The 27,743-nt window shown below is 43.8% G+C and overlaps 1 protein-coding gene across 3 annotated transcripts in view; it reads right to left on the bottom strand.

Moving 5' to 3' along the window:
- Window positions 1-2,241: 2,241 nt before the first annotated feature.
- Window positions 2,242-27,743, bottom strand: part of nwd2 (NACHT and WD repeat domain containing 2) — a 39,386-nt gene continuing 13,884 nt past the window's right edge. For 2 of the 3 annotated variants that reach the window (XM_028999605.1, XM_028999604.1), the window contains exons 4-8: window positions 20,099-20,215; window positions 14,422-14,625; window positions 12,963-13,113; window positions 11,127-11,716; window positions 2,242-8,232 (exon numbers count right to left, since the gene is read on the bottom strand). In XM_028999605.1, coding sequence (XP_028855438.1) covers window positions 4,318-8,232; window positions 11,127-11,716; window positions 12,963-13,113; window positions 14,422-14,625; window positions 20,099-20,215 — 4,977 coding nt within the window. In that variant the 3' untranslated portion in view covers window positions 2,242-4,317. The remainder of the gene's footprint in view (window positions 8,233-11,126; window positions 11,717-12,962; window positions 13,114-14,421; window positions 14,626-20,098; window positions 20,216-27,743) is intronic. The other variant, XM_028999606.1, reaches the window with a different exon arrangement.

Raw genomic sequence — 27,743 nt, 5'->3', positions numbered from 1 at the left:
TATTCTGAATTAACATATGTGTTAATGAGTGAGATGTGTGTCAAGAGCAGACTCTTCATGGCTAACTTCAGTAAATACAGTTGCGTCTTTAACCAAAAAAAATATTTTTTAAACAAAAATCATTAGAAATTAATGTAAAATAAAGAACAAAACATGGCAATTTATTATAGATTTTAATTTTGCCTTGTTTTTTTTTCTTGTTTTGAATGAAAAGACATAAAAAGACATACAGACATACAAAAAGGCAACAATTAGAAAAAGTGTCTACTTGTCTTGAGTCAAAAAAACAAACCTTGTGGGAAACTGCAAGGAATGTCAGCTTTATCTCATGTACAACGTCCATCATCAGGCCCATTTGAGGTGGAGGTGTTGAAGTCCAATCCTTCACTCAACCAGGTAACAATTGAACAAAGGTGAAGCATGCAGAGCGCGCAGTGGAGTCTGCATGAGGAATGTTCTGGCTGAGGCTACCTTCACAGCAGTCAACATGCACGTAAATGGGTGGGGTTGGTCAATGGGTTGGTTAAATGATGATTAAAAAAAAAAAAAAAAAATATATAAGACAAATAAAAAGTCTATTGTGTGATTTGGTTGTGACAAAAATATATCTACCAGTTCAATGTGTTGGAAAAAACTGAGCTAACCACCACTCCCAAACACTGCCAGAAACTTCCTGTGATTTCACTACTGATGGTGCTTTAACAACATCTCAGCACACCTGGCAACGTTCCTTCAATTCCAGCCCTTCTACACGCTCGGCCTGATCCGAAGCAGTGACTTCACTCCTCCGGGAGTGGCTGATGCTTGCTGCCGACCCTATTCTGCCGAAAGTTCATGTCTTACGATGTGACCGTAGGAACAAAACAACATCACACCAGACAGGCCGTTGTCTTACATCTGTTTAGCCCCACAGGGTTGAAGGATCCTTTTCTGAGTGTAAACAGCGTAAGAAGCGGGCTGTTATGAATATGGGAGGCGGGGTTTAATTTGTCTGTGGGAGGCGGAATGCGCTCCTCTGGCCAATGCGGCGGCTCCTTTTTCGCGGGGATTGACACACGCCGTCTGCAGACCTGGGCTGGATCCTGTCACAGTGGAGGGCGGGGCCAATACACTGATCAAGAGCCCATTGTTGCCGTGGAGACGGCACACGCGCCACAGCTAGAGGGAGTGCTGATGAGAATTTGAATGGTTGCCCAAAGCAACAGGTCTATAGGAACCAATGGCACATACTAAATTGTCTATGTATCTCATATAGTAATAACAGAACGGCACATTGGATTTTATATTATCTTTTCATCTTATTTAATGCTTTAATATGAATTGAAGTGTCTTCAAAGTGATGTTATGATGATGTACTATGATGTCTTGCTATTTTTCATTTTCATAAGCAAAAATATTGATTTTTAAAATGTATATTATTAAAGTTGAAATAGTTTAAAGCCTTATAGCAGATGTTCTTACCATTTTAACATTTGCAGAAGGTGACCTTTTAAAATCCACTTTCCCCCTGCCTATCTTGAAAGCGTGGCTGGCTTGCCAGTACCTCTGTGCTTTATGTCTTTATGGTTTTGGTTCCATTTATAGATTTAGAATAATCACATCAAATCTGCTGAAGAATTTTGTGATGTTTAGATCATCATATAAGCACATGCACTCTTCCAAATATGACATTTAATCATTCTTTCCACACAGTCAAGTCAATTTAAACTGGTTGATGCAATGGGGCCAACTTTCGGAAGCTTGCAGAGTAGCCAGCCCATTGTCCTCGCCTCCTTCTGGTGGAGGGGGATTTGATGTCTTCTTGTCCTCACTGGGAGATTAAGGATAAAGCCGAGTGTAAGGGAGAGATGCAGCAAGCAGGAGGATTATGCATGTGTGTGTGTGTGTGTGTGTGTGTGCGCGCGCACGCACGGATCCAGGTGTTAGCAGGTGAGGTGTGAAACGCGTCTTATTGTGACGCCGTCACCTGCTGTTTGGAAAATGTGTCACATGCTTGTCTGAGCTGTTCCGCCAAGCATGCAAAACAATTATGCAGCAGCCAGGCCACAATGCATCCCTATGCATGAGCTGCACAGTAACTATGAATAAATTGTTGAATTCTTTTGCCTTACTAAATAGCACTCCGGAGCAGATTTGATAAATAACATTAATCTGCCATCCAAGTCTAAGCAACTGGAGGGGGGGTTGCGTAAAATGATCTGGTGGCACGCCGGTCAGTGACAACAAGGAAGAGGACGAGCGTGAAGCAAAAAAGAGAACTGTTTTTATTACATTAAAATGTTCCATACAAACAACGCATACACACTAAGCCATATTGCTTCAGACATATTTTTTTCCCCCCATAATACTCCAAGATAAACAACTCTGTAACAAAATGTAAGTACAACATTTATGAAAATATAAATCTCTAAAGAGGGAAGTCTGTCCTGACAGATACAAAGAATACATACAATAAAAACATTCATTACTAGTTATGTCAACTATGTGTTGCACACAAGTTATTAAAAGTCATTCAAGTTACGTAACATACAATATACTGTGTACTGGCTTTCATAAAGACACATTCAAATATACTCTAAGACTGGCATTCCAATATAATTTAAGCAGCCTGTTCTTTCGCTCTTTTATTATTTTTTTTTAAACCTCTTAGTTCTGTTAATACACCCCCCCGCGTATCATTAACACAATCCAGAGAGCCATACGTAAATATAAGAAAAATACATAAATTCTTATAAGAAACGTTTCAAAGACATTTTGGTCATGACAAGTACTAGTGGGAGAATGAGGCAAAAGAACAAAAGAGTCCCAAACCAAATGTCAATAAATAGAGTTGAAGTGTCTGCTTGGGTATTTTATTTTGGAGATGTGTTACGTGGTTTAAAGCTGAATGCTGCTACAGGTCAGGAGCTGAACTTGGGCGAATGGAGGAAGTAAACAGTTTGTTAGAGTAGCCCTTGAACATTTCTCATGGATTGGAGAGGTCTCAGTAAATCGATTGGTGTTAATGAGCATTAGTTGTGTTGGTGTATGTGTGGTGTAAGATACTAATAAGAATTCAGAATGCCAGGCTGTATTTTTAAAATGAAGGCAAAAAAAATACTACTAATAATAAAAAAATCTAAATGTGCATGGACCATTAACATGATCTTAAGAAGTCCAAAACGTACTGTTCCTGAACTAACCTTGCTACACTCTGTACGTAAAGTGCTGTTCTTCACAAATCATTGGAGACCAGCTATGATCTTGACCTTGATTAGGAACATGACCACCACAAACCTCACTTTCTCTCTGGTTCCATATTATTTCAAGACGAATTCATGTTGTAAGAAGCATAATAAGGCGTGAATACTCAAGGTAAGATGCTACACCCAATGCACCATAGACGTGTTCACCCTTGGGACCATCCAAGTCCTTCTGAAACGTTAGTGCTGTCTGCAGCTACTCAAGAATCTTTGACTCTCTGAGATGTTGTTCCTCCGCAGTCAAAATGAGTCTGATCCACAATGTGTGTCTGTCCTTAAGACAAGGGTAAATATATATATATATATATACTAGACTTTGATTTAGAAATTCCCTGCATCTTCATAATCAATAGTCTGCAAATAAACAACACATACAAAACAACACAAAGTTACAAATAAAACCAAATGAAAACATTTTGAAAATATTTCAAAATCCAGGCACTCACTTTGATTGCATTAAGCACAACATAACATTTTTAAGGAGTTGCACAATCTGCAGCAGCCAAAATAGATATGTACACATATTTATATATCCTTTTTTTTTTTTTTTTTTACAGTACAGAGACTTTAACAATGGAAATGAAAAAAATTAAAAAAAGACAATTCATAAGACAACTCAAAAATGGCAGCAACAGTTGTTTGGCTACAAATATATACTGACTGACATCTACTTATGAATTTGTATATAAATACTTATGGCTTCATGTGTACAGTACAATACATCTGAAAAGTCACCGTAATCCTCAAAACGTGTGAAATGACTTAATCTCAGCATTTTATGGAACAGCAGAGAGCACTGATCTTTCGTTCTTTAGATTTTGGAAGAGGTCGATCACATGACTTAAAAAAAAAAAACCCACATCAATCTTGTTTTGAAGTAACAGTCTTCAGACGTGGAACAGATTAAGACCAAAGCTTCGAGAATGAAAAGTGGCGGAGTGCAGCGCAACGGCAGTAGGCGCGAGCGGCTACCTGACGCAGTTGTGTCTTCGCGGTGCTGTAAACAAGAACCAACTGCCTCTATAGCTGCCCTCTTCTGCTGTCCCTCGCTCCGATCCTGAGGGAAGTGGGGGGGTCACTGAACCGGTTCGCTCTTCTTGGTGGGTGTGGTCGTTTCCGCTTCTCCTGAGTCGGACAGGTTGATTGGGCTGTCCCTGGAGAAGACCTCGGTGGATTCTCTCCACACACAGTCGGCGATGGTCTTGAAGGTGTGAGTGCTGCACTTGGGCCGCACCTTCTGTGAAGCGTTGTTCACGATCTGGCGGCTGTTGGACGTGGCGATTTTGATCTTGAGCGCAGCGTCTACTCGGTCCACCACTGTGTAAGTACCAATGCTGCCGTCTTCAAAGCCAACGATGATGTTGAGCGCTCGCTGAGATAGGCACAGGAATGTCGGTGTCTTGTAGAGTGAGCAGGTGCCGATGCTCTTGCCATCTGCTAGACGCATGACGATGAGGTTGGACACCACACCTGCATCGTCGTCCTCGTCACAGTTGCAGAAGCAGATGTACACCAGGTATCGGCCGTCCCTTGAAAGCTTTTGACGCCAGATTATGCCAGCGGCATGGACCAGCCGCAGTTTCCCACTGTGCAAGTCCAACACGTTGATGTTCTCGTCCCCTTTGGAGACAATTCCCAGCTTTCCATTGGGTGAGATCTGGAAATCCTCTAGATTTTTCAGAAAGTTGGCAGGTAGTTGCACACGCCTGCTAACGGTTTCATCTGCGACGCTCCAAATGAAAATGGTTTCTGTTGACGTGATGAAGACAACGTAATCTGGGCAATCAGGTATGAGTTTAAAGTTGACAATGGTGATGCCATCGTCACAGACAAACTTCTTTGAGACGCTACCTGACCACAAGCTTACAGCAAGCAGCTTGTTTTTGGTCGTACCCACCAGAAAGGTGTTGGCTGTGGTGATGAGAGCATGCTGGAGGGTTACCAGGATGTTGCACACCTTCTGTCCCGTGGCCAACCTCCAGACGCGAGAGGCATTTTGTTCACAGAGTGAGACCACAAACTGGTCATTGTGTGTAATCAAGAGCTGGGATATCTTTTGGCCGTTGATGCGGAAGATGTTTTCTCCTGTGGTCGTCTGCCAAATGTACTGGCTGCACTTGTCATCTGATGTCACCATAATGTCACCGGATGTCGTCAGCACACAATTCTCGACGAGACCTTCGTGTTTGAAAATCATCTCGATGAAGCCTGTGCTAAAATTCCATTTGTGGATGGACTCGGATCCATCCATAGTGAAGACAAAATCTTCACGGCTTGAGAGCTGCAAGGTTAAGATGCGTTTACTGGTTTTATCAATGTTGGACATGGCTGTGATTATGTCAATGTCCCAGACTGAGAGGACACCGCTCCCGGCCACTGAAAGGAGCAAGTTGTGGTGTACTGACTTGATTAGTTTGACGATAGCACCAGATATCTCAATTAGGCTTGCCATACACTGACCACTGTCCCTTCGCCAAACAAAAATAGATGAAGTGTTCTCCATGGAAGCTACAATACTCTGGCCATTTTTTGAAAGGACTGCGGCAACAAAACGCTCAGTGCGTTTGGCTTTGAACTTCTCAACCATTTTCCAGAGTTTTGTGTCAAGGACTTCAATGCTCCAGGCCTTACAGATTAGGATGGAACGTTGATCTTCTGACAGCTCAATTCCCACCACCTCACTGTCATCTCCCCTGCAATCATAGTCCTCCATGAGACGGGGGTTTGTGATCTCTTTGGTGTTCCATACAGACAGACTTCCCTCATTGTCAATCATCACCATTTGCTGAATGGTGTCCAGGACTAGGATGGATTTCACGAACCCACCCGAGAACTCTGATGTGACCGTGGCAAGCTTGTCCCCACTGCTCAGGTGGAATACTGTTGTCGTGTTAAGGTACTGTCCACAGAAGGCATACAGTCCATCTGGCGAGCACTGGACACATGTCACCTCATACCAGCAGTGGAATTGGTAGAGTGGCCAACCGTAGAGTAAGTCTATGACATTCACGTCCTTACTTGCTTCCAGCCACGCTAGCGCATGGTGACTGGATAAGGTAAAGCCGTTAATGAAGGCCACACCTCCTGTGATGCCACATTGCTTGGAGCCCTTGACCTCCACCTCTGAGAGCAGGCAGGACTTGTGGTTGTCGTATATGAGCAGTGTGTTTTTGGTGGTTGCCACGACAAGGTACTTCTCATCGGTGGTTAACCTGATGCCGAGAACGACCGACCGGGCCGTGTCGATCTGCCGCAGCAGCTGCCTGTTCTCCACATCCCAGGTGCTGACAGAGCCGTCCTCCAAGGCCACGATGACAATGTTGGGCGCAAGAGTAGGAAGGATCTCTACAATCTGCATGTAGCTGGAACAGAGTGGCAGCCTCTCAGGGTTGTAGGTTACATCCATGGAGGAATGGAGCGGGACAATAGAACAGTACTTTGGTCCGTCCTTATCGCACTCCAGCAAGAGGTGCCTGAGCTTGGGCAAAGAGGTGACAACAGGTAGAAGCCTCTGCTGAAGCTCGGCAGAGAGGGACGCCGGATTCCGGGTTACTTTCACCTTGATGCTGCGCAACGTGGCTGCCAGAAACTTGAGTTCCTTCTCCTGTGAGTATGTGTAGGCCGTGTCGATGTCTGTCAGTGCCTTGTCAAACTGTCCAATTTTGATCATCGTGTAGAGCCAGCTGAAATTCATGATGACGCCATACATGAGATCGTCGGTCCGCCCGCTTCGTGTCAAGTGGTAGAGCAGCTCAGTCATCTTCCTGTGGTTGACGAAAAAAATGTCTGGCTCCAGCAGGTTACACTGAAACACCCAGGGCTGCTCGGGTGTCTGTCTGTCGTATGAGTATTTATCGGCAGCAGCTTTGTCATGGCTGTGCGGCTGCTGCTGGCTGTGATGGTGATGCGGATTCCTGTGTTGGGAAAGGTTCAGTGAGGCAAAATGGTTGTTGTCGCAGTGGAAAATCTTCTTCCTTCCGCCTGCCCAAGCCCCCAAAAAGTACTCTGCCAGAAGGCTATGCATCTGGTGAACGTCCTCCTCGTTGCTGAGGTACAGCTTTTGTGCGATCAGATGCAAGTGTCTGTTGGCCCAAACCAGCAGGGTTACGTTCCGCACCTGGCGCTCAACCAGGTATCCCTCCAGCTCCTCCCTGAGCTGTGCAACCAGGTCATATGAGATCCTCAGGGGGCTCTTCAAGTTAGAGCTCACAATGATGTCACTAAGGACACTGTTGTCTAAGGAGAGAATATCCTCCAGCTCAACTTCCGTCAGACCAGCACGGGCCATCGTGACGTAGCCCAGCGCTCGGAAGACGAAGCGCGAACCGAGCTTTTTCTCCACCGAGAAGAAAAGCTGTTCAATGCTCTCGTGCACCTTGGAGCACAACGATGTATCATCGACGTCTTTGTGTGACCGCCAGTGCACTACCTCCCGGTAGATGAGGTTGACAAACATGGGCAATGTGCACTTGGCCAGCGCCTCGTTGACATAAATCTGTTGGCCGGAGGTCACCTTCCTCTTCACAGTGAGGAGCTGCTGCTTCAGGATCTGGCTGCAGGCCTTGCGGTCTCGCTGAGTCAGCTCCACGTAATGGTTCTCGTCGTGGACCAGGCCGCGCAGCTTCTGCAGGATGCCATGCTTGTTGGGCAGGGTCGAGACCACAATGCGGACGGTGCGGGGGAGGTGGACCGGCAGCCACCACAGCTTTCGTGCTTCGTCAGCCTCTGACAGCTGCTCCAGGGCATCCAGGACTATGACGAGCGGCCTGTGGAAGGAAGTCTCCCCCAGCAGGTTCACCAGGAGTTCTCTCATCTCCTGGATCTTTTGCGGCAGAAAATGGATCAGGCAGCGGTAGTTCATGGCAATTTGCTCGCAGATACTCTGGAGCAGAGTTCGCAGGTCTGTAGAGAACTCGGAGGAGCCAATGAAGCGAACAATGACCACAGGGTCTGTTTCAGGCCCCATTTCCTTTTGCAGCCAGGAATAAGCCTATAAAAAGAGAAAAATTAGAGGTTGAGAGCAATCTTCCTAAATCTTTTTTGAAGACTAGCATAATCTGAACATTAAATGCATTTCCTCAGATGGGTACTGAAGATAAAGATAGTTTGACACATTTTTGTATGAATAAGATTTGAGTTCATTAGGATGGCTAGAAATGTGAGACATATGACCCTGTCACATCCATTTTTAGCCTTCGTAAAAAAAAAAAATCAGCAAAGTAGCCGAGAACAAGGTTTCACACGAACTCAGCAATGCAGCACCCAGGTCCCCAGTTCATGTCAAGGCACATTGCTTATTAATCCCGGGTATTTTTTTTACCCAGAAACACTGTTCCACTGAATAGGAGACGTGTGCCACGGATTAAAAATGCACAAGACAACAGTCTTCAAGAAGCAGTGGCTTCTTGAAGACTGGTGTCTTGTGCATTTTTAATCCGTTCCTCGTCCAAAACTATAAACATAGACGAGAACGTAACACAGATGAATGGAGGCAGATAAAAAAAAAAAACAAAAAAAACCCCAATTAATTGTTCTCAAGAGCAAGAGATTGGGATATTGCGAATCAATTGCACTCCTGTGCCCTATTCCATTTGTATTCACGAGAGCACCAGAACAGGGGACCCCTCAGTAATTCTGGGAACCATTAAACATAATCTGATGCCTTGTGGAGAGATTGACCATTAACTATAAACCTCGTTCCTGCCTGGAGGGGCTCCCTGTGACCTTAGCTGGGTGTTCTTTGCTGTGCATGGTTAGCCAAGAGGTCCCAGCACAATCACAGCGTTTTGTCTGTATATAATAATAAACGCATTGCGCCCATATTCAGTCAGCATTCTGCAGTGTGTGTGTGTGTGTGAGACTGAAGGTGAGTCTACACTGTTATGTGTGTCTATTGAGAGAGACCTTGCAGTTCCCAAACTCATCATGTGAGCTAACCCTAGTGAGTTTGCTGACAACATTGGCGACAACAAATGTCAACACCACATTCGAATCCCATTCTCTAAATTCTGTCCTTCCCCTTTCACTCTTTGACCTGCAGCGCACACACACACACACACATCGACACACGTATTTAGGTATAAAATGTAAATGAACACAGGACGCGACTGCAAATGGACATAAGACGTGACTGTCTCGCTCTCAACACAAGCAGCATTTGTCCTCTATGTCTGCAGCCCAGACCTTGCAGTAAATGAAAGATGGAGAGATCTGCGAGGTGCCGACGGAAGCTGTGTAAGTTTGGCTGCCCTCCCAAAGAGTACGGCGCAACCAAGCATGGCTCTCTGCCTGTGCCCCATAAAGTAAATCACTTTATCTTACAAGAGGCAATTTCATGGCATCAATTATTAAGGTCGAAGAGGCAGGGTTCTGCTGCAGGCTGTCACCATGGGCTCCTGAAACGCAAGCCTAATGTGCACAGGCTACCAGATGGCCCACATAAGGGACCTACACACCGCCTCATACACATAAACAATATTTACACAATTCATGCTCCTATGCCCTATCATAAAGGTAATACTAGACCCAACTGTAAAATTAACCTTGATTTGGTGCACATCAATATCCCAGGAAAGCATGCACACGCAAAAAAAGAAATATAGAATGTGACGGAATTGTGATTATTTATTTATTTATTAAAACAAACGCTCCGCGTCGCTGGCTGGCTCACCATTACTGTGCACGCCTCTCACGATCCCATCACATTATGTATTTTGGAACTCTACCTCATTATTTTTGTTAACTGAAAAGTAGGTCCATATGTTTCATATGCTAGTTCTCCAATGCCAACAATAAGCAACGTCAAAACGCACCTAGCAGGCCCACAGCATCCAACATTTTTCTCCTTCCTCGTGTTGTCATGGTAAGATGATACAGTTGAACAAAATCGCTATAATCAACTAATATTCACTGCTATAATCAACCTGTCCACCGCGGAGTCTGCAGAGTCTTGTGGAGCGTCGTTTTGCTGCACAGCTGGCCACTCTTCAGGTGTGCATCCCATAGAAATCAATGGGATTCATGAATGCATTCGGTGTGTGACGCCTTTAATGCACGCAGTTGACGGAAATCTATCATGGCGACGGACAACTTTAATCAATTATATTATTGAACTCATAAACCTGCTGTACAATCCCTTTGGTCTCTTTAGACAAGCCCACTTAAATGCCCACAGATGCCCATACAGCTGCTAATGCTCACAGATGTGATTCTAAAGTTACATGACCAATCGTATGGCTCTGCCTACACATGCATGCACATTTGCAGGCACGCATTCGAACACGAGAAGGTTACAAACATGTGGAGGCCCTTCTGGGCGGCAAACTCACTTGGTGGCAGTGGAACAAATTACTTAAAGCTGGCAAAATATTGTTTAGTTCAGACCTGAAATAATCCAGGCCACCGCCTCTGGCAAACTCTTCCATGCTTTCCACACACTTTCCGATCCAAACTACTCTACCACTATGGCGACTGGTTGTTGAAACTACGTTGGAAAGAATATTTGGATTATTATAATCTAGACCTGTTAGATTCCTGTTAAACCAGAATCATGTGGCCTTGTTCACACAGGTCTTGTCCGGGAATGGTTTTTCTGCTCATTAGGCAAGTTTTCTCGAAACAAAATCCTGACAAGCATTAAAAAGCATCAAGCGAACGCCAGCGAAGCCATAAATTGCTTATGGCATTCAGATAGCATTAATTTCCAACCTCCATGTGGATGAGGCCTTAGTCTCCTTCGCTTGACCTTTGCTTACCTCATGCTCTGCTGAAAGGCCACGAATCATTTATGTAGCTCTGAGCTGAAGCCCTTTCCAGAGCAGTAATGTCCTTTTTTCAGGAAAGGTGACCAAGTCTTGCGAGAGGAAAAAAACACAAACATCTCACCTGTTTAGCCACCTCTGAGAGCAGGAGGGTCTTCCCGGCGCAGGGACCCCCATACACCACCAGTGGGGACATGCGGCTGCCCTTCACGGGGAACAGGTACTCCTGCACCAAGTCCAGAGCCTCCGTCTTGTATTCGTAGAGCGATGAGTAAGCCTTGCAGAGGGAGAGGTGCTGTACGATCTCGTCGTACAACGGGTCGGTCTCCGTGTCGAAGTTCTGCTGCACAGTCGCCTGGATGATGTCCACCATGTCCTCGTAAAATTGCTTGCAGAGGCCCTCGACGTAATGACTCTCCACTTCCTGCGAGTAGCCTAGCTTCATGTCGCAGTGGGTGACTGAGGAGTAGACGCGCAGGTTGGAGGCGGCCACGACAGTGGGGATGAACTCGTCACGAACCTTCAGCAGCCGCTCGTATGCCTCCTGGTTGCGCATGATGCGGTCGCTGCTGGTGATGATGTCCATGTAGCGGGCCATCTCTGGTAGCTTGGCGTGGCGATCGAAGTTGGAGATCTTGCGGATGTAGCACACACACTTCTTCAGGAAGGCTGGGGTCTGCTGGCCAAGCGCAAAGTCCAATTCATCCTCCAGCGCTAAGTGGAGAGAGAGATTAAGAAAAAAGTCCACGTGAGCGGCGACTTCATTATACAACGTAAACTGATGATTCCCTGAAGGAAAGGATGTGGCGTTGCTACAAAGCGTTAGCGTTCCTAAGCTATGAGAGTGTCTTTAATGAATGATTAAATGTTTCCGTAAGCCCCATTTAAGTGATCGGGCGCATCTTTGATAAGATCTTTTAATCCACTATCTCAGGGTTTTATCAAAGACCTCCGAAGAGAGTTTAACTGATAGCCTGCCAACACCCTCAGCGTGGTGCCGCACACACAATTCACGAAGATGGGGGCGTGTGGAGGTGGAAAGCCACGGGGAAAGTTTGCTGATCGCAGCTCAATTCTCAATTAACTCGCATATGGATTTTCTTTACACCAAAGCCTTAATGCTTTTATGGGCAAAAAAAGAACCCAAAAAAACAATACACACACACACACATATAAATGACCTAACGGTTAGCGTACAGGTGATGCTGTACACTTTTTATTGTGAGGAGGATAGAAAGCAGGGCTCTAATCCCTGGAGTGTTCTCAAAACACAGCAGGCTACTGGCAAAGCTTCTGCAGATTTGCAACGACAGATGTCTGGACTACCATGATACACTGTTCTGCCAGCACCCCACGGGATTTGCCTGGAGTCGGAAGACTCAAAACTGCTCTGCGTCCTTCTTCTCCGTCCCTTTCCTGGAAAGTTTGCTTTGTACGTTTATATACGTGTGCAGCTATGGACAATGTTTTCGTACTGCCACTAAGCACGGTGCTACGCTATATGTGCCAAGTGTAGGGCTTGTTCTCTAGTGTCAGGATTATTCAGGATAAGGACGTGACCTTTTCCTAATTTAAACTCTCTTTATGAAAGCATCATTAAAAACCATGTTCTGGTTGACAGAAGAAACTACAACATAAAGGGTAGTTTGATTTTTTTCTTCAACATAACTACTAAGCCGTTTTATTACATTATTATGTAAATCCTGAAGATACCCTTGACCTTAAAGCGCCATGCTTAGTACACAGTGCTGCGCTTAGTGCCAGTTTGAAAATAGCGCTATTTATATCAAATCCGTTCCAGGGAAAAAAACTCCAAAAGCAAGATGGGATTGTAAAAAAAAAACAGTTTTTGACCCTGTGGCCCATTGCTGATGTCAGTGAACAGTTCCTCACACCTTCATGTTGCAAGGAAGCAGTAGTAAACCATTGTGCCATTGTGAAGAAACAGATGTGGACCTACCAGAGCAAAGGAACTTCTTGGCCTGACAGCTCTTCATGGTTCCCTTCTCCTGGAGCTGAATCACAGCCGTCCGAAAGATCTTTTTGATCTCCTCCGAAACGGCTCGCCACGCCTTGTCGCTCTTGGCCTTGGCTGCGCTGCTTGACTCCATCTTAGGGTGAGAAGTGAGGAATTAGAGAGCAATATGCTGACCGTCCAGCGCATTTTTGTGTGTCTCACCACTGGGACTCAGGTGTGACCTGCATTGCCCAGACAGGCTGCCCAGCTTTCAGATATGACACTTTATATTCATGCCCAATAGCCACGTCTGCATAATGCAAACTGATTTGGACAGACCCAAAAGTAGAGTGCGAAGTGGATGCACTCTGGTCTCTGTTGATGGTAAAAAGCGTCCAGAGAGGAGGCGATCGAGAGACAAGGACAAATGCAGATGCTGAGTTAGGGCAAGTCCTGAGGGATGTACAGTTAGGGCTGGATGTGAAGTTCAGACGTTTCTCAATTTACTCCAGCGGAGAGGCAAGGTGCAGATACAGGACTTGCTTTTGGTTGGCAGCTGTGTGGCAAGACGAGATTTGAGCAGAGAGCAGGAGAGCGGTGGTGGGGGGTGGGACGCGGGGACAAGCCCTGAGAGTGTGAGGCGGAAAAAAAAAAAAAACGATGGGAGTAGAAAGAGGGAAGGAGAGATAAGGACGGAGAGCTGTGAGGGTTTTATTAAAAAACACAACCTGGATTTATGACTCATAAACTCCGCCCCAGGCAAACAGTGTCCTCTCGAGAATTAGCCATTTTCAGAGCGCCACATAAACCACAGGCAGCGAGAGAGTCTTCGTCCAGTCACTTTTACCGCTCTTTTTACGGCCGGTAAACGGGTTAGCCCTGTTTCTGAGCTATGCACGGTGAGCTTAATAACACAGAACTGCAACAGAACTACCCAGGCAAAGCAGACGTTCACCCACCGTCGTTCAAATAGCTGACAGTCTTGTGAATTTGATGGAGCCAAAACATGCAGTGATGGACATAATAACAAGGTCAAGAAAACTTGACCTAGCTTTGGATATCCATGTCAAAGGTCAACACCCTTATCCTTATGTCTTCCAGCATGATAATCACCCCAACCACATGACATTCTAGACAAATAATGAGTTTGAAAAATTGGGTAAATCATATGACATCTCAACCCAAAGCAGGTCCTCATCTTGAGGATGTCCCTCCCCAGTAAAGGGAGCTGTGAGATTGATAGACAGATCGATAGCTAGATATATACATTTACATTTAAGGTTTTTATCAGATGCCAATGAGTAGTTACAGGGTCAGTCCCCCTGGAGCAACTCAGGGTTAACTGTCCTGCTGATGGACAATAGTGAGCGGGATTTGAACCTGGGTCTTCCAGATCATAGGGAGGTGTGTTACCCACTAGGCTGCCAGCACCCCATATAGGTAGATAATAAGGTCTTCGTACTGAGTTCTGGTAGTTCTTGAGCATCTGGTCTTTGGGTTTGAGGTAGTACGCTGGTGGCACAGCGTTCTCGTCCCTGCAGTACCACTCCTCCAGGATGCGAGTCTCCAGGCCGGCCTCCACCGCCGCATCCAAGATCATCTCAAACTCGGCCGACTCCACCTCCCCCGGCACTCGGATGCTGCCATACTTTTCCCCAACCAGTCCCTGTGAGTAAGAAACAGGGGAGGGGACAAAAAGGGGGCACAGAAGGCAAAAGAAGAATGAAGACGATACCCACCAGCCTCTGTCTTAGAAAATGTGCTATTCGTTCATATTCTGGCCACTTTATTAGTTCATGTCAAGCTGCTGTCTACAACCCCAAGTCTCTCACTTTGCAAACTGTATCTGTCTCACATAAAGTGGACAGAGTCTATTGCTGAAAAGAAGGAAAATTGAAAGCTTGATTGAAGGAGGAAACCATCTCTTGGCCAGTCATCCCAAGTTAGTTTCTATTCTTTTATTAAACCAGGCACCTGCTCCAGGTCAACATCCTGCCCAGTCCAGCCCATCAAGGTTTAAGGTGTACAAGTGCACCATTTTAGAGCTTTCCCCCCTTCCTCTGCCACCATTCAGCATAATGTTTCTATCAGGCACTAAAGATAAAGCAAAGAACAGAAGGTGAGAGTTCTTAAGTGTCACAAAGCCAGCAGTGACCCTGCAGAAATACAAGTGGGCACTTATGTTCTACAAGGGCCGACTGTCAGGTCTGCTCAGTGCCAGATCCTCACGAAATGTGTAGAAGGGAAAAAAAACAAGAATAATGCAGAAAATTTTCTCCCCCTTGTCTATAACAGCCCATTAGCAATTAAAAGAAAAGTATGAAAAAAAAGAAAAAGAAACATGTTTTGCCCTCGCAGGGAAGAAGTGAGGAGCAGGAACGACAATGTGACTTGCTCTGAACCTTCTTCACTTTGAACGGCGCATTGTGTGCGAGCAGCAGGCCAGATAAACACACAATGAGAGGCTTTCACTGGCCTGTCATCTCTTTGCTGCACACCGACTATGTGGGTGTAGCTTCAGTGTGGAAGGCCTTGCAGCGTGTACAAACAGGACGCTCGTGCTCTCTTCTCACAGTCAATAACGCCTGACTTCACTGCGGAGAATAGTCGAAGAACAGTGAGGCATTCAGGAAGACGTGGGGCATTCTGAATGTTCGGTTTTGGTTCATTCATCTCTTTGCAGCTTCTGAATGACGGTGCTCCCCCGTCATCCACTGTGATCATATATGGCATTATGGATATTTTTTTAGCCACACATGTGTTATTAATTATAATTCTGTGAATAAAAAACCCTATCATGCTTCAGAGAGAACTGTTAAAAGGGGAGGTTATTTTTGAAGCCGCAGGAATAGGGCAGCCAGAACAGACTGGGTACTGACACAGGTTTTAAGAATAGGGGTGGGCAAGAGTTACTGGAATTGATTGCTGATTGAATTGATCGGTCATGAACACTAGACAGTAAATGGAGCGTCATGCTTGTTTATGGCCCTTACAGAACATGCTACTGACATTTCTTCTCAAACTAATCACCTGGCTCTGGATTTCCATGCTATGTTAGTATATGAATTTTCTTGGTGTTTTTTTCTGGATTATCCCATTGTTCCTAAACTGCCTGTCTGGGTACTGACCCTGTCTGTATTTGCCTTTGGATTATGCCTATTACCAAAAGGATTTTTGCTTACTGTTAAATTAATTATTATTAAATTATGCATCTTATGCACATAAAATATGCTAACATGTTGAATTATCTTCCTCTTCCACACAAAATTTATGTAGTGAATACAAAGGCTGTTCTGATTTACAGTATTCTGCCACGGAGGTTCGTGAATCACCCCATAGCCCTCCATCTCCTGTCGGAGATTATGGTGCCCACAACAAAGACACTTTATACTTTTTTTCTGCCTCTGTAATTTGTCTGCTTCCTGCCGGAGATGATACCTGTCTACCTGTCCCGTACCTGTTTCACGCTGTATCTGCATGCATGGTGCAGTTTTGAGTATCAGCCCCGCAGGCACCCTCATCTGATTGGTTCGACTCATAGAACGGGAGTTGGCAAGTTGCAGGGGCGTATACATGATCGAGTGGTCCACTAATGTCCCCCCTGCAAAGGCCACTTCTCTCTGGGAGAATCTGATAGCTGCCACACCTTCTGTGATTTTCCCCTAGAAGGTTACATCATTAAAAATTAATTGGGTCGCGCTGTAAAATTTCCATGTGCCATTGTCACCTGCACTGGTCCAGAAAAGGGGTGATATTACATCCCCTGGTAAACGGGCCACAGAAAACAGGCAGAACGCTGGAAGCGGCAAGTGCCACTGAAATTCTGAAGCATCAGAGGAACTAAAGAATGGAAAAAAAGAAATTCTTGCTTCACTGTCATGCTTAATCTGCTGGGGTCACTGACACCATCGCCATGCCAACCCCACTGCTGTTGCTGTGGAAACGCACCTAGATTAGAGAAACTGCGGCCTTGTGCATGTAACAGGATCACTGATGCGGCCATGTGGAGTATAACACCCCCTCCCTCATGTGATATAGATTAATTATAGGTGTGTCTGTGTGTGTGTTTGAACTGCATTTATTTTAAATTGCTCTGTAGGTCCACCTGGCTTATCCTACTATTGGCGATCAGTGCAAACACCTTTTCTGTTACATTCTCCGGGGCCATTGAGCAATCACAGCCGAATCCGAGGCGAGTCCTGAGTAATCTCATCTGAAGCCAATTAAGCATGATTACTCCTCAAAAGCAGGAGTCTCCTCAAAAAAACATAAAAGTGAATACACAGCACAGCACACGGTGACACAACAAAATGTGTCCTCTGTATTTAACCATAACCCTTAGTGTGCAGTGGGCAGCCATGACAGGTGCCCGAGGAGCAGTGTGTGGGGACGGTGCTTTGTTCAGTGGCACCTCGGCTCGGATTGGGATTCAAACCGGCAACCTTCTGATTATGGGGCTGCTTCCTTAACCGCTATGCCACCACTGCCATCGTGGACACTGCCTTAATGTAATGAAATATTCCTTCCCCTGTCAGCCCTCAGATGTGACACTTTCACACTAAAGCATTTATTTAATAGAAAATTCAAAAATTTAAATGCAGCAAATGTGCATTTATTTTTGCACTCGCAGATTTTTCTCATACTTCATATTTATCTAAAACAAATGTAACCCAAATATTGCGGGTTCAAATCTTGATCCGTCTATGTGCCACTGAGGTCCCCTTAATCAAGGTACCGTCCCCACACACCTGGATAAGGGCGTCTGATTATTCCGTTAATGTAAATGTAAATGATCACTGGAAATTATGGGGCTGATGTAGCCAGACACTTCTGAGGGTCTGACCTTTGTTGACCAAATTTCTTGAAAGGCTGCAGCCTCCTAACCTCATTAAATAGAAAGGTCTTTTGCGTCATGACTTAAGACAGACCACATTACAAATAAAAAGTAGAGCATAAATTAATAATTTTTTCTAAAGCCATGTTATTCATTGTAGGAGTCCTTCTTTGCTTTGGAAATGGAGGTGTTTAAAGGACACAACTATCTCAGTCTTCAATGCCAAACTGAGCCACAATATCATTATAGGAAGTCTTTATAAAAAATGACTTCCTGCATTGATGGTTACAGAACTGGTGACTGTGCCCTCTAGTGGATGAGTCAATTAGTCAATGGACTCCAACATATGCTTAAAAGCAATGTAGTTGCTCTAAATAATAATAATAATAAATGCTTTATGCATAAGTATGCTTTTAGTTTATTTTTAATGGTTGTAAGTAGACTACAGTAGACTTCTTATCCCCTTCACTGTCTTTCTCGAGTTTGCCAGGGTGAGGGTGTCACATTCCCTCCCCTCTGTGAGGCCTTTGATGTGTCAACCGCACTACCATAGCACCGAGGGCGAACCTCCAGGGAGCACGGTGTCACCCGCACCTGCGCACCTGTTAACGGAGGGCACCTAATGTTCCCGGCGTTTGGCATCGCCTCTGGAAACGCGCCGCCCCTGATTGGCTTATCAGGCTCTGTGACACCGTAGCTCTGCTTACTCTACCGCGCTGCCGAATTAATCTGGGCTTCCTGTGCTCCCTGCCGGCAACAGGAGAGCGATTAAACGGGCGAAATGTGCCCCGGTGCTCCTCTGGAGACCAGAGCCGGCACACGCAACCCAGAACTGTCAGACAACGCCTCAGTCGCCGATCAAAGAACCCCCCCTCCCCTCCCCCCTCCTTTTTTAAGAGCTGGAAAAAGATTAAAAAAAGAAGCGAGAACATATCTTGGCCCTGAGCAACAAGGCTTCGGGGTGACAGGAGGCCCAACAGCTGTCAGATGCGGAACGTCTAAAAATGTACCTACATCTGTTTCTGCCTTCCTCTCACGACGTCCTAGGGGCCGTTGACGCGATGTCCCCTTGCTCCATGAGCCTCCATTTGGACCTGAGCTTCAACTCCCAGTGGGGGTTCTTGTTATGGTTGCGTGTCCACATGTGGCCACTGAGTGGGGGTTTTCTGTGTGGGCCTGTTAATTCTCTTTCATGAATAATACCATCCATCACGGGTAGAACGCATGGAGGTGACAGGTAGCGTTGCCAGGTAACTGCCGTGTACGCGTGTGGTCACGCAGGATACGCAGTCAGTACTTTCACATGACGTCACAAAAAATTGAATTATTGTGATTGTTGTGTTCGTACCAAATTGCCTTTGTGCTACTACATGCATCTCATTTGCAATATGAATGAAAAAATCAAATGAAATGATTGGCACTTTTTAAAAAATAATTATTACTTGTGTGTTTTACCTGCACTACTGTCGCGAAAGATGAAAAACCTTCAGTTCCTTTTGCACAGCACTGTAAGTCTCATCAGCAGAATTCTTGTAGTTAATGCAAAAGGAGGAGCACAAAAACTTGAAATATTGAGGGCTTTAAGCGTATTGTTGCCTGTAAATACACTAGGAGAGTTATATCTATGTTAATGTTAAATCAGCTGCTGGTATTCTTCTTGATGCCCCTCAAATAGTCAAGTTCCTTTAGTTCCATTAGGATCTTGTGATGCATAATTGTAAGGTGGTAAGGATATTTTAGTGCTAGTGTGAGGACTTGAGAAAGGTGGAAGAGTAGAGTGTAAAGGAAGAAATTACGTGTAATGTTATATAAGCTAAAGGCTGTTTTTTACGTTGCCGGAGACAAGGATGTAGGGAATCAGTCAGAGGTAAAAAAAAAAAAAAAAAAAAAAAATGGAGAAGGCAGATGTTCGTTCGCGAAAAGTGACACGCTCGGGGGAGAAAATAGAAAGATGGCAGGTGGCAGCGAGAGAGGGCGGTGGGATGCCGCGCTCATGAAAAGTGAGCGATGAGGAGCAGCAGAGGACGAGATTGGAAGGGTTGGAGGGAGGGCGAGGTATTTCCCCCACTCCCCACTTTGCCCTCTGACTCCAATTATAATCCCATTCACACTCAGCATCCCCTCATTTCCATTTTAAGCGCTCATCATCCATCCCAGCCACTCACGCACACAAGCAGACTACAGTTCCCACAATTCATCATCTGAATGTGACAATCACACAAGCTTTCTTGAGGGTGTATGAATAGGAACATTTTGCACTAAACTAAAAACGATATTTTTTATAATATGGACAATATATACCCACAACAAAGCATGGACCTGCGGAGGTCTTCAGGCAGTCTTCTAGAAGCTTCATCCTGAGGCGCTGCAGGTTAGGACTGTCCCATTCTTCTGGGTCCACACCCCAGTACAGGTCCACCACCTATATGCAGAGACAGAAATCAGAGTTTGTAATATTATCACAAACACACAAAGATGCACAGTGATTCCTATAAGTTTTGTGCCAGTATTTGTCTGTCTTCAGCATTTACTGAAATAAACTTAGAGTGGAAGAACTAGCCATCGTTTAAACATGTCCACGCATCTACATCACAAATGTCAGTTATTATTATTGCTTAATGCGCGGCTCGGATCGGATCGGATCGAAGTGACGTTTCTGTACGTTTTCTCATATCCTTAACCAAATGCACCGCTGAAATATTGTGCATGTACACATAACAAATAAACATCCCATTTCATATAACGCAATTCAATCAAAGAATAAGGTTTGGCCCACACTATCGGTTAAGTACACAAAAGCGGGCGGGCAAATGTTTAGCGGAGCATAATTAGCAGGCGGCAATTACCTTAAAGCACATAGTTTAGCCCGAACAACACTGGCTGCACACATGTAGCCCTCAGCTCATTACCACTTGAGTCGGAGAAGCCTGCATTTCGAGCCTGATTCTGCCTGATTTAGCCACAATTTCAGAATAATATCTCCACGTATTATTCTGAAATTGTGGATGTCTATGGCTGTGACTTAATTTTTTGTTAATGGACAGATACGTGTGTGTCGTCAGCGCTGTATTCAGGCTGTCAGTGTGAGCATCTGAACTACGTGTGTGTGATGGAGGAAGATTGTGTTAGTAATGGAGAGTGATTGTGTGTGTGTGTGTGGAGGAAAGAGATGGACTGATTGCTGGTGTGTGTGTGTGATGTAGTAAGGGTAATAGAGAGTGATAGGACATTTCCGGAACACCAGGACGGTTCCACTCAGGGGTGTCCCTGCACACATTTGTCAAAATCAGACAGTTCAAATACCAAACATGCCACAGGGGAAATCTTCCGCTCCGGCTGTACACACACTTTCTGTGAGTGTGGTGTGTGTGTGTGTGTGTGTGTGTTTGGACATGCCCCGGGCATCCCCAGCATCCTGGGCAAAAAAAGACTGCATTCTCAGTAGGCGCTGACCTGCAGTCACACACACACACACACACACACACACACAGATTTATAGATGTAAGGATCTAAGGTAATAAGTATACTTACACTAATCACACTAATAATAAGTAAGTTATGTGAGCAACGATTATTTAGTAGCACTAGGGTTTACCAGTAAACATGCTGGCCCTCGTATTTAGTCAAGCAGCCCTATACCTAGAATGTGTGTAGTTGTCTGTGCGGGGCTCCCTAGACTCACTCACGTGTCTAAAACGTACCCCCATTCAATACTGCAACACTTACTTCAGACCTTTTTTTTTTTGGTCAGGAACGCAATGTCATTTAGTCGCTGACAATGCACCCAGCCATGCCTCATTTTTTAAAAAGAACACTTCTCCCAGTGCAAAATCCATTTAGTAATTTATTATTTTCAGGACCTGAGTGCATGGCAAGAAAAATGAGAAATGTGAAATCAGAAACTTGGCTGAAAACACAGTTTTACATCGTACTTTGTATTTGTCACGTCCCAAACCGGTCCTGGCAGTTACAGTAAAACCTGAATACACTGTTCTGGCAAAAGGGGAAAAAACTAGAGACTAATTTCTGGGTTATTCTGTCATTAATCCACGGTGTCAGTCATCCCCGATCATATACTGTTCCATGTGGAAACAATCCAAGCTAATTTATAGCTAGGTGCTGAAGCATTAATCTATCCCTTGTGAGTGAATAAAGGAATCTCAATTAGTGAGGTAAAACCCCAAGAGCTTAAGGGTCTGTAGTGGAGAGCTGCATAGTCCCAGATAACAGCAGCAGATATGCTAATAGACCTAGACGTATCATATCATTATTTCACTGCACCATGCACACGAATAACGTACATCTTATCATTGCATACACGAAATGTGTCTTTGATATTTTAAATGCAGAGCATATTTTTTGGCAGCTGGTCAGCAAATTTATGCAACAGTAATAGCAGCATTTTCAAATGAATTATTAATGCATTCCAGAGATGCTGTTGTTTCTGTAAAAGACTTATTTTAAAACAATGATGAAATCAATATTTTTAATAATAATGTAAAAAAAAAAGAAGAAGAATAAAAAAAATGGACTCCTGGCCACGTTGGCGGCTGTGAGCAAGGGCATTCACCCCAGGAGGCCGGTTCCACACCCTGGGCAATCAGAACTAGCCATAGGGCTAACTGCCACCTTCGCTCCCTTCACCCAGTGAAGGGGAAGAATAGCATTGGTATTCAGCATTTACCCTCCACCCTCATCAAAATAAGTGCAGGTTTCACTTTCATTTTTTTCTTCAGGGTCTGCTCAGCTCTGATTCATGCATCCACCTTCGTTCCAAGCGTCTGGAAAAAGACCTAGCTAAAAAACAGGAGATTCGCTGCAAAAATCTAATTACAGTGCTACAGTTTCTGTAAATTTCCGTTCATTGTTAAGTATTGTTTAGTAAAGCCAATAAAATGTTTAAGTTAACATTTCCCACGATCAAAGAGGACACTAGCATGCAGGCTTGTTGACGTGGGCACATGATGTACAGCACCCTCTTCTAACTAAGGAATGGTTTTTATCATTTATTTATTTTGTTCAACCTCTTCTCAGCTTTTAATGCTACTTACACCTTAATTCCCACCTTCCGACACACTGACTAGCAGCAGTATTTGTGATATAGATGGAACAGCCTTTAGCTTATATAACATTACACGTAATTTCTTCCTTTACACTCTACTCAACTTTACTCCTAGTATCTAGAAAACTGACTAGCAGCAGTATTTGTGATATAGATGGAACAGCATTTAGCTTATATAACATTACATGTAATTTCTTCCTTTACCCTCTACTCAGCTTTACTCCTAGTATCTAGAACACTGAACAGCAGCAGTATTTGTGATATAGATGGAACAGCCTTTAGCTCGTATCACATTAAAACGTAATCTGTTCCTTTACACTCTACTCAACTTTACTCCTAGTATCTAGAAAACTGACTAGCAGCAGTATTTGTGATATAGATGGAACAGCCTTTAGCTTATATAACATTACACGTAATTTCTTCCTTTACACTCTACTCAGCTTTACTCCTAGTATCTAGAACACTGAACAGCAGCAGTATTTGTGATATAGATGGAACAGCATTTAGCTTATATAACATTACATGTAAGTTCTTCCTTTACACTCTACTCAGCTTTACTCCTAGTATCTAGAACACTGAACAGTAGCAGTATTTGTGATATAGACGGAACAGCCTTTAGCTCGTATCACATTAAAACGTAATCTGTTCCTTTACACTCTACTCAGCTTTACTCCTAGTATCTAGAACACTGACTAGCAGCAGTATTTGTGATATAGATGGAACAGCCTTTAGCTCGTATCACATTAAAACGTAATCTGTTCCTTTACACTCTACTCAGCTTTACTCCTAGTATCTAGAACACTGACTAGCAGCAGTATTTGTGATATAGATGGAACAGCATTTATCTTATATAACATTACATGTAATTTCTTCCTTTACACTCTACTCAGCTTTACTCCTAGTATCTAGAACACTGAACAGCAGCAGTATTTGTGATATTTTACCCCGAGATGAGAACATGCAGCATGGGGTGCGTACGAAGAAGATTCGACCGGAAGTGAGTAATGGCAGACAGCTTGCGAAGACGCTCGCCTCTGGTCTGCCACAGGGGGGCTAATGTTAGAGACCAGTTAATTAGTGCATATTTATTCCAATTTGCTGAGCGAATCGCCGCGGTAACCGACCGTGATGAGTCACTGTGTTCCAGATGTAATGAATACGCTTTCACCAGGCATCTTCAGAACAAGGCTGACAACCCCCCACACCGTAACAGAACGCAACCTGCCTGAGCGTGTGTAGGTGTCTGAGTTTGGGCATCTGTTTCATCTAAATGAAGCACACACACAAAAAAACAACAACACTTTTTAGAGCTTTTCACCTTGTATTATTATACCAAACGCCAACCCCTTTTTTTTTATTTACCTGGTTTACCAACATCTGTACCATGGATGGAAATGTTAATATGTAAAGGGTGGTAGTAGCCTAGTGGGTAACACACTCGCCTATGAACCAGAAGACCCAGGTTCAAATCCCACTTACTACCATTGTGTCCCTGAGCAAGACACTTAACCCTAAGTCTCCAGGGGGGGGGACTGTCCCTGTAACTACTGATTGTAAGGCACTCTGGATAAGGGCGTCTGATAAATGCTGTAAATGTAAATGTAATTTTAAATGTCTTTATTGCCATATGTTACACGTCATTGGTTTGATAACATTCATAAGAAAACTCTGAAGCCTCTAGATGGTACAATGTGATTTTAAATCCACGATGAAAAGTGTTTGAAACAACACCACTTTGAATTATATGAAGAGTTTTGAGAGGGGAGTAAAGTTGTTGTTCAAACATAATATGAAAATTCTAATTGCCATTTTCAAAACAATACTGTCGAAGTATGTTATAACTATACGATGGCAGTGTTTTCACTTCGCTCTCTGTGTTTGTAATTATCTAATTGCAAAAAGTACTTATATTTATGTCATTGTGGACCTGGATCGGCAATACTGTAGTTTTGTTACAGTGACAATGGATACAATGGAGTGATGGAAAATTAAAACTTCATAGACATTATGCCCATCATTCTTTCAATTTGCTCTCTTCCTGTCAAATCCTCATCAAATACGTGGACAGAGAATTGAGACTATTTATTTATTAATGGATTTGTTATAAAGACTGCATTTTTGTATTAAAGTTTTCATGACCTGTAGTTTAATTTTTTTATTTTATTTTATTAGCCAATTCCACTATGCATTGAAAGCCTATTTAGATTTTTCCTGAAGTCTTCATCATCCTTATTTTAAAACCACACAATAAATGTTATAATGGATTGCATTGTAAGATTTTGGAGTTTCTATAGCCCAGTTTGAGCATAAAGCCTTTGGACTGAGAACCAATGTTGTAGACCTTTGGTACCATACTGCACCACACACTGGAAAAGGGGAATAAAGTTACAGACAGACAAATGAGTTCAGAGCAGTGACATCAGCCTCAGGTAAGGATTACACATTAGTCCAGGGATTAGTCCAAGTTGGAGAGTCTCTCAACCGGCCCAGTGCTCTGGGGGATTAAACTGGACACAAAATGCTGAGTTTACCTCTCCTTCCTGCGTCAGCAACCAAACAACAGGGCCAAGCAGCCAAATCCGTTAATGGGTCTTGTCTGCGTTACCCACTCTAACTCACCGCGAGAGCAGTCGTTCGTGTTTCACAAGATACTAAAAGCTGCACTTGAGAGCAAAACATAATTCTGTGAGTTAATTTGAATTAATCTACATCAGACGATATTCCATATGAGACTGGGGTCTGGGGGATTTAAAGCAGGCCAAGCAGAGAGAATAATCGTTCCCTTTCAAAACTTTTTCACGTTAAACTGCAGGATTAGGGAACAGAAGCCTGAAGCGGAAAACAGAAATAATCTAAACATCTGACTAAATTCTTTAAGGAGGATAATATTTAAACATTTTAATTCAAAGTGATTCAGTGAACAGTCCCCATTACACAAACCATGTGACAGTCACAAATAAAAAAGGATAAATGTTTTTTGTGTGGTACACGTAAAGTATATATAAAAAACGATTTTTTAATTACCAATGGACTGATTAAAAGAAATCCTGTTTCATCATTGTGTCTTAACCTTAAGACCTCTAAACTCAAATATGCAAAACCGATGTGCAAAAGCTGATTAATTATTAAATATAAATGAATTAAAAAGAAATAAAAAACAACCAAATATAAGAAATGTCTTTCTTTTGCAATAAAGTACAGACTGATGCTATTCAAGGTCTACAGGACTACATTCTGGCAGATGTAGACCTTGTCAAAGCTTTGATTAATAGAACAATATGGAGAGAAAATGACCATATATGGCAATTATCAGACGCCCTTATCCAGAGTGACTTATAATCGGTAGTGACAGGGACAGTCCCCCCCTGGAGACACTCAGGGTTAAGTGTCTTGCTCAGCGACACAGATGTAGCAAGTGGGGTTTGAACCTGGGTCTTCTGATTCATAACATACATTCAACATACACCACCCTACTCTACAACCACTCATGCCACTACCACCCTTCTCTAAACAAGTGGATGTCATAGCTTGTCGGTGTGCTCCGGTTCATTGTGCGTGTTCCCAATTCCCCGAATATGTTATTGTCTCACTGTGTACAGTGTTTGTCTGGTCATTTTTTTAATGACCAGTCTTGTTTTTGTCACAGAGTAAATTCCCTGTGTTTGTCATTTGTGAGATTTTTGTCAAAAATGTTTTCATTGTCAAATTTAATTTCTAACTGACACAAAGCACCACACTGTTTTAAGCATATTGCTTGTTTACTTGTTGTCACGGTTGTTGTCACAATCTGAAGGGCGCTGTTGAGCAGCCCATCGGCGGCTGTGACGTTTTATGTGGACCGTGCAACGTGTCGTTTTCAGTTCTGGCAATGGCCACACGCCTGCAGTTTTGTGTTTGTTCTCCCCTTTTTTCTCCCTGTTTTTGGCCCTCATGCCGTTTTGACTTTGGTTTAATAACTCACTGTTACCAGAGTGTCCCGCCTCATTCAGCTCACAGACGTGACGCTTGTGTATTGTGAAAGACGTCCTGGGTTAATGAACATTAACTTTAACTGCCCTGCACTGATCCATGGAAGGGGAATGAGACATTAAGAATCTGAATCAGTAATATTTAATATCACAGTAACCTGTGGTATCAGCTCTGGGGGCAAAAACAGCAGTCAACCCTGCCAGGAAGCCAGCGATGAAGAGAGAGCTGGGGGAAGCACATGTCACCGCTGGCAGAAGGACGCCGGTGCGATAAGGAGCCTCCGAGGGGAGGACGGATAGAAGGAGGCGGGGTGGAGGAGATGAAGAGAAGAGGAAGGGAGGAGGGTTGCTGTGAACGAAGGAGAAGGAACCTGACCTCAATCTCATACAACGTTTTTTTTTTTTTTCGATTCTCACCCGCAAGGCTGGAGCTATAACATTAAACCTTCTCTGTAAACCGTTAATCAATGGCTTTGGCGATATGTATGCAGAGGTGGCCATCTTCAATCTGCAAAAGCGCTGGAATCAATAACCAACAAGCCGCTCCGACTCGTTTCTTTCGTCCTTCTCAGCTCTTTTCATCATTTTCTCCTCTCCTCTGTTGCCTGATATGAGCCTATTTCAGTTGAAAACAATGGTAAAATCTATAGCATTTGAACTAAACAACAGCGTTTCTGTAAAAGTATGTAAAGAAATTCAAATGTGTTAATGATGTAATGAAGGTTTTAGATATGAAGGCATTTTGTAAAAAATTAATTTAAATCATTTAATTTAAATCATGTTCACAGCTGCAATTGGTTCACTTATTCGTACAGAGCCTTTTCCTTACTTGTTTACCTGTGGAATGTCAAGGATGTCCTCAGTATTTACATTAATAAAATGAACACAACTGATGTTTAATGAAGTGTGACGTGTTGAAG

This window comes from Denticeps clupeoides, chromosome 1 (genome assembly GCF_900700375.1).
Source record: "Denticeps clupeoides chromosome 1, fDenClu1.1, whole genome shotgun sequence".
In the NCBI taxonomy this organism is placed as follows: Eukaryota; Metazoa; Chordata; class Actinopteri; order Clupeiformes; family Denticipitidae; genus Denticeps; species Denticeps clupeoides.
Note: the sequence above shows the minus strand (reverse complement) of the source record. Positions and strands in the feature narration are given on the sequence as shown.